Genomic DNA, 7,712 nt, shown 5'->3' with positions numbered 1-7,712 from the left:
CTCTCTCTCTCGCTCTCCTCCTCTCTCTCTCTCTCTCTCTCTTCCCTCTCTCTCTCTCTCTCTTTTCCCTCTCTCTCTCTCTCTCGCTCTCTCCCTCCTCCCTCCTCCCTCCTCCCTCCCTCTCTCTCCTTCTCTCTCCCTCCCTCCTCCCTCCTCTCCCTCTCCCATCCTCTCTCTCTCTCTCTCTCTCTCTCTCTCTCTCTCTCCCTCACTCCTCCCTCTCTCTCTCTCCTTCTCTCTCTCTCTCCCTCTCCCTCCCTCACTCCTCCCTCCCTCTCTCTCCTTCTCTCTCTCTCCCTCCCCCTTCCTCCTCCCTCCCTCTCTCCCTCCCTCACTCCTCCCTCCATATCTCTCTCTCCCTCACTCCTCCCTCTCTCTCTCTCTCTCTCTCTCTCTCTCTCTCTCTCTCTAGATAGAGTTAGTAGCTAGATGATTGCCAGGACATGAAATTTCATGTATTTTCTTTTTCAAGAGGAGAGGGGGCCCTGGTTTATATTAGGATGTGTTCCTAGGTCTGTTGTTAGTCTTCTGCTGATGCTGCCACACTTGCGTGGCCTTTGATAGCTTGCAGGCTCCCTGGTACAGAAATTGACATTTTAGATCCAAAATATAAAATATCATTTCCAACTTAAAGACAATTCCCCTGAGCTCCAATTCCTGGGCTCTAACTCCATATGAACTAGGTAGTGTGGCCCATGATAAAGAACACTGGGATGAGAGTCAAGACACTTGGATCCTGCCTCAGCTTCGCCACCACCTCGTCCTGTGGCCTCAAAGTCCTGACCTTGGGCCTTGGGCCTTGGGCCTCTCGGCCCCGGGACATGAGAGGGTTGGATTAGATGATCCCCACGACCCCCCTCCGGCTGGAAAAATCTGTAATTCTCGTATTCTGTGCCAAGTTTTGTCCTGTGGTGTGTTTTGATTCCTTCTACACAAGCTATGGATTGATGGCGTTGTAGTATGATTGAAAGATACTGAATTTAGAACTAGAAGACCCAGGCTGGGTCCTGCGTCCTCTGCTTGCTCCCTGTATAAACGTGAGCAAATCATTCACTCTTCCTGAGCCACTTTCCTCATCAGTGAAATGTGACTGCTCACCTCATAGAGTTGTTTCCGGGATCCAAGAGAATTATGTATGTGAAAGTACTTTGTAAACTATAGAGTTTTATATAAATGTAAGAAGTTGTTAACAATAAAGTCATTCCTTGTCATGTCAAAGAGAAACATGAAAAGGTAGGCACGAATGGACAAGGATAAACTGCTTACATTCTGTGTGACATTCTCTCCTCTTGTTTGTCCATCGTTCTCAAGGAGGACCATGACATGGGCAAGGTGATATCATGACTTACAAGTGAATTGGATTTAAGTGAGGCCAAGCTGTGCAAAGTCACCAGCCTCACTCTCTCCTCTGGAGCCATCAGGGCCCAGTGGCCAGATATAGATCAGAATGACTGGAGATGGCTTCCAATACAGTGGGAGACCTTGGCCTTTTTTAGCTAAAGTCTTTCCCAGATCTCCGTTGGTGTGAGGCAACACCCATTCAATGATTAAGGCCAGGTAAGAAATGAGGCAAAGAATGGCCTCTTTTACCTAGTCAAAAAAAAATCAACCTGGGAGAGGAAGACCCTCAGCATCTCTGGCCAAAGCAGAACCAATTGCTATTTACACTCACTCTAAGCCATCAGAGACCAAACAAGGACCAAATGAGGCTCAGGCTGGGTCCCATGGTTTCTGTTTTGGAAGAAAATAAAGGAAGAATAGGAAATGTCATCTCGTATAATTGGGGTGCTCAAGTGGAAATCTATATAAACAAGGAGGAAGCAGGGCAGCTAGGTGGCACAGTGAGTAGAGCACCAGCCCTGAAGTCAGGAGGACCTGAGTTCAAATTCGGCCTCAGACACTTGACACGCTAGCTGTGTGACCTTGGGCAAGTCACTTAACCCCAATTGTCCTGCCTTCCCCCCTGCAAAAAAAAATTAATTAATAAACAAGGAGGAAGAGGCGGGGGGCACAGGCGGCATTTTAACCTCATTCTCATCTGAAGTGGTCAAAGAAAGGAAGATTACGTACACACACACATACACATACACACACACACACACACACACACACACACACACACACACACACACACACACACACAGCATTGGGTATGGAAATACATTTCACCCAAGAGAGAAACAAGACAGAAAGGGAGAGTAGAGAGGAAGGAATGAGTTAGGGTAGATTAAGGGAGGGATTAGTTCTAAGCAAAACAAACTAAAGATTTACAAAAATATTTATAGCAGTGCTTTTTGCAGAGGCAAAAAACTGGAAACTGGGGGGTGCCCATCAACTGTGGAAGGACTGAATAATTGATGGTGTATAAATGTGATGGAATACTGTTGTGTTGTAAGAAATGATGAAGGAGATAGAATTAATATAGAGTGAAGCAAGCAGAGTTAGGAAAAACGATTTATACAGTGACAAAAAATAACATAAAGACAACTTCAAAGACTCGGGAACTCTGATCTGCAAAATTACCAATCAGGATTCCAGGAGTCATGGTGGACTACACTACCCATCTCCTGACAGACAGGCGATGGAATCGGAGTGCAGACTGAAACCATGGGGGTGGTTGTTCATTCATTTCAGTCCTGTCTCACTCTTGGTGACCCCATTTGGGGTTTTCTTGGCAAAGATACTGCTGTGGTCTGCCATTTCTTTCTCCACCTCATTTTATAGGCAAACCTTTCCCTCTTGCTTCCCTATTGGGTTAAATGTATTTCTGTACCCAACTCTGTGTGTGTGTGTTCTTCTCTCCTTTGACCACTTTATATGAGAATGAGGCAAACAGGGTGACTTGCCCAGGGTCACACAGCTACTAAGTGTCTGAGACCAGATTTGAACTCAGGAAGATGACTCCAAGCCTGCCACTCTATCCATTTTGCCACCTAGCTGCCCTAGAGACGTTTTTAGACATAGCCAATTCCAGAATTTGTTTTGCTTGCCTGTACATGTTTGTAATGAAGGTTATGTTTTTGTTTCTTTTTTGATCTAGGTGGGGGAAGGTGTAAAGAAAGCAGATTTTTACTGAATAAAAAATAATCAAAATTTAATTTAAAAAAGAAAATATTTTAAAACACTATGTAAATATTTTTTATTATTATTATGAGATCTGAGAGAGAAAGAGGTTACTGCCAACAGGAGGATCAGGAAAGCTTGCTGTAGGAAGCAGCATGGCTTCTCTACTCATACCAGAGAGTGATTCAACAGGCAAAGAGAAGGAAGGACACTGTAGGCATAGGGAATGCCATGAGTAAAGGAGCGGAGGTGGGAAAATAGAGGGCATGTTTCAAGATATAGTCAGTTGTCCAGTTTGGCGGGAGCACAGAAGGGATTCACCTGAGATAAGACTGGCAAAGGTGGGTGGTGATGGATTGTGGGGGTTCTTAACTAGCTGGGATAAGGATCTGAACAAATCAGTGAGAAAACCTGGAGATGTTTTGAACATTAGAGTGACTAGACCAAGCCAAAGAATGAGGAGGAAACCTCTGGCCTACAGAAAGGAGGAATTAGAAGGGCAGGGGTGGGGCTCTGGTCTAAGCATGAGGAGTAATGTCTCTTTGTCTTCCCAGCCAGTTGCCAGACCCTGCTATTGAAGACCAGGGCAAGGACTATATCCTGCCCATCCTGAATAAATACTCAGCTGTGTGTGTACGCTGTCCAGGATACGGCACCAGGTAAAAATATAACTATATATTTAAGGCATTGAAGCAAAATGAATGGATGACATTGACTTAGTAGTTTCTGGAAGTTCATAATTTAATTCAACAAAGTTTTATTAAGCTTCTTGTCTATTCCTGGGCTGTGCTTGGGCAGAGACCCTGCCTTCAGTGTCTGCTAAGGAGGGATAAGACATATACATAAGGAACTCTGGTACAATGTGGTAAGCTCCCAGGAAAGGCCAAACCCAGAGGGGTAAGCACTTGATAGGGTATGCAGGGGAATCACTGCTACCTGGGGCCATCAGGAGTTCTGCCTGGAGGAAGGGGCTCTTGACCTGGGCCTTGGATAGAGAAAAGAATTTCAACCTGTGGAGGTGTGGGGAGAGGCCTGCCCAGGCTCAGGGGTGGCACAGGCTATGACTTATCCATGGCTTCCTGCCAAGGAGGTTTCTCTCAAGGCTCCCTGCAAGCAGACCAGGGCCTTACAGTTTCTGCCCCTGAAGTAAGCACATTTGGAAGGCTTTGGGGGGGGGGGGGCGCCTCTGGCTGCTAATAAGAGTGCTCCTGGCTCTGAGAGGCCTGAAAGCCTGAAGGGAGGGCAGGACGAGTCTGACTCCCAGATTCACCCTCACATAGAATATCCAAGGCAGATCTCAGAGCCCCCCTCCCCCAGGGGAATGTCCAGTACAAGATCCCCACCCCAGGCCAACCTCGATTCCAGACTTCCTGGAAGGGCAAATGTGTGACCTCTCAGTACGAACAGTCCATCCCACTTCGGGCTGGAGCAGATTTACAACTTCTACTCACAGTTACCCCTCCCACTTGAACCTCCAATGCTCCCCGTTCTGTCCCCTGAGGCCAAGGAGAGCAAATCTAGGCCTCTTCCGGATGCTAGGCCTGGATCCAGATACATGAGTCTGGCTCAAAGGCCATGGTATGGAGGAGGGAATGCAGCCAGTCAGCCTTGAGCTGGGGGTCTTTTGACTAGACAAGTCTCCAGTCTAAGTCCACACTTGCTATATCACTGGGGTGGTCCAGCCCCAACACCTGCCCTGGCACTGGCACATCAGAAGTCATGAGGAGCAAGGTGTGTGGCCCGTCATCTAAGCCCTTTCCGGCTGAGTGTGAGCTTCATTGTCCTCCCTGGGACAGTGCCAACAAACCTGTGCCTTAGGTGGATTCTTTGGGCACCTCCAGAGGGTGGCCTGGCAGTTGGGGAGCCAACTAGTGATCCCTGGGAAGGTGATGGTCTCACCTGGGGCTGCTATGTGGCCAGAGAGAAGGGGCCGCGGTGAGAAATGCTCTCCGGGAAGGGCAGAACCACTGGGGCTGCAGAGGAAATGGAAGAAACTGGACATGAGCAGGGGCGGGCCTCAGAAAGCAGCAGGAGAAGGGGAAGGGGCTTGGAGGGCTGCAGGGCCCGAGGGACTCTGAGCAGGAAGAGGGCGTCCTGAGGGGTAGCAGAGAACTGGGCTCTCCCTCTGTGTGCGACCTTCAGAAAGGGAGAGTATCTCAGTTGGAAACAGCCCTGAGGATTCTGACAAGAAGAGCGCACATTTCTTGACTTTTGCAAAGCCCTTTACGATTAGTCCCCCGATGCCTTGGCGAGCACCCTCCGCACTCTGCTGCCCCCTGCCCTTGTGACGTGGCTTCAGAAGTCATAAGATTTATAGCTAAAAAAAGAACTGAGATCATTTTTATGCCTCCCAATTTGACTGGTGCGGAAATGTAGTCCGTAGAGGCTGACCCGTTTGCCCAGTTGCCCAATAGAAAGTGGAACAGGTGGGTTCAAACTCGTAGCCTCTGACGCCAGATCCATGGTTCACTGCGCTGGATCAGCCCTGCAGGGGTTGAACCGGCCTGAGCTCTGCCCGAAGGGCACAGTATTCCGGCACACAGCTTACCCACTGGCCGACTATGTCTGGCAATCCTGGGAGAATTTCAGCCGCTCAGGAAAGCCTCTGGTGGGCGCAAGCAGCCTTCAGCAGACAGCAGAGAAGACCCAGGGTCTAGGGAAGGATCAGGGCACCGTGTGATAGACACAAAAGTGGGCCGCCATGGGTGGGCTGGGTCTACTAGGACGCTCCCTCTCCTTGTTAGGAGAAAGGCAGGACTCTCCCCCAGCCCAGGAAGCCCACGAGGAGGTCTTCAAAGAGGCTTGTAGTAGGGCCTTCCTGAGTACATGAGGTGGAAAAACGTGTCCGAGCCCCAGAGGGAGAAAGGAGCTATTTAGAAAGGAAATGAGGACAAGTAAAGTGCAAAGACGGGTGGGGTTCATTCGATTTGTGTCAAACCAACTGCTCGCCAGACTCCACTTTCTCTCGGAGGCTCGTTGCACACACTCAGCAACATTAAAACATCCTCATTAAGTCTCTGCCGTGCCTTTTGCCCTTTGTCACCTTGGGGGGTTGGGTTCCTCTCTCTGTTTGCCTGGACGCTGCCCCGATTCCCGGGCCAGAAGGCTGGAGAGAAAAGCTCCGGCCCCCGGGAAGCGGGGATTAACTGCTTTGTCCCGCTGCTTCTTTCAGAACAAACACCATTGTGCTCATAGACGCCGAAGGGAATGTCACTTTCACCGAGCGCAGTATGATCGATGAGGACGTCAACCAATGGAAGACCAACACCTACAATTTCCAGCTGCAGAGCGAATAACTTTGCATCTGAATAGGCGCCCATGAAAGAAACTAAAAGAAAGCGGGCGAGAGAGCCACCCCTGAGACCACCTTGTACAAATCCCAGAGCTAGGGGCCCACGGCAGCCAGCCTCCGCACAGTCCCCAAGAGAGAGTATTCCAAGTCAGAATTTGCCCTGAGTTCCCAAAATGTATTTATTTCCTCCTAGTATTCCTCCGAGATGTCCAGTGCTACCCTGCTTTGTAGATGGTGCCGGTGGAGATCAGCCGATTGGCACCTCGTCAGCTGGTCACTCGCTTTAGACGAGGCTACGCAAATGGAATCCTAACTTTATCAGAGAATCTATTCAGCAGTACTGTAGCCCCCTACACTCATCACCCCCTACAGGGTCTTCTGTGAACATAAAGAAGGGAGAAGCAGCCGAAGGGGCAGCCATGTTTTCCAGACCAGACTTTCCCTCCTAATACAGTTTTCCACTTGGCTTAACTACTGGCTTACCCTGATCTTTTTTTTTTTTAATTAAATCAAAACCGTAGGAAACCTTTGGGTGAAAACAACACAGTTTCACTCACTTGTTTCAGATGGGCCCCTTGGTATCCTTTAGTCACGGACAATAAACTTCAAATGAAGTCGATGTAAGATCCCAAGGAAAGGCAGTTCTGAAAACGCAAGCGAACGTATGAAAAACACCTGCTCCCAAGACAGCGGCGCGTCGGGCCGAGGACTGGGAGAGAGGAAGGCACTGCTCGGCACATCTGAAGTCGGTTCTAGTTCTGAGCTCCCTCTGCGACTCTCGCTGCACAGTGTAGATGCTTAAAGTCAGAGCCAGTCAGTTCGGTCACTGGAGGCTCTCCAGGGAAATAGCAGCGGCCAGGGCTCGCTGGCCTCCTGTGCCCCTCACTCATTTCCCAGGAGACAAAAAGTTAGTAGGCATAGGCCTGTGCGATCTGAAAAGCTGACAATAAAATGCTCATTGAACATGGAATGGTTACACATATGTAAGCAAGCACATATTCCCCTTCTAAAGGGTGAATGAGACATAGTGGAGGGTGGATGAGACATAGTGGGGGTGGTGAGATGTAGTGGGGAAGAGTTATGCACCGCGGCATCTTAGGGAAGAACGCTGACCTCCAACACAGAACACCTGGCCTTGAGTCCTGGCCCCTAAAGGTGATAGACAACATAGCAGCTTGGTGAAGCAGTCAGACCCTCCCTCCTACTCAATTCATTTTTGGTCTTTATAAAAATCTCTAGTTACTCCACCTCTCCCCATTTCCTGGGGCATCATCCCTGTTCTGGAAAGTTTTGGGGTCCATCTCTGTGTGTGGCTGAAGCAGCATGAAGAGGCAGCTCATAAGAACTGAGAAGACTG

General features: G+C 49.1%; 1 protein-coding gene across 1 annotated transcript in view; it reads left to right on the top strand.

The window, feature by feature from the left end:
- The window catches only part of TANGO2 (transport and golgi organization 2 homolog), a 169,506-nt gene extending 162,181 nt beyond the window's left edge, over positions 1–7,325 (top strand). Inside the window, exons 7-8 of the mRNA XM_036758333.1 lie at positions 3,596–3,722; positions 6,236–7,325. Coding sequence (XP_036614228.1) covers positions 3,596–3,722; positions 6,236–6,359 — 251 coding nt within the window. The 3' untranslated portion in view covers positions 6,360–7,325. The remainder of the gene's footprint in view (positions 1–3,595; positions 3,723–6,235) is intronic.
- The last annotated feature ends 387 nt before the right edge of the window (positions 7,326–7,712 follow it).

Source organism: Trichosurus vulpecula, chromosome 1, assembly GCF_011100635.1.
Source record: "Trichosurus vulpecula isolate mTriVul1 chromosome 1, mTriVul1.pri, whole genome shotgun sequence".
Taxonomy (NCBI): Eukaryota; Metazoa; Chordata; class Mammalia; order Diprotodontia; family Phalangeridae; genus Trichosurus; species Trichosurus vulpecula.
This window is presented reverse-complemented; position numbering and strand designations above follow the sequence as displayed.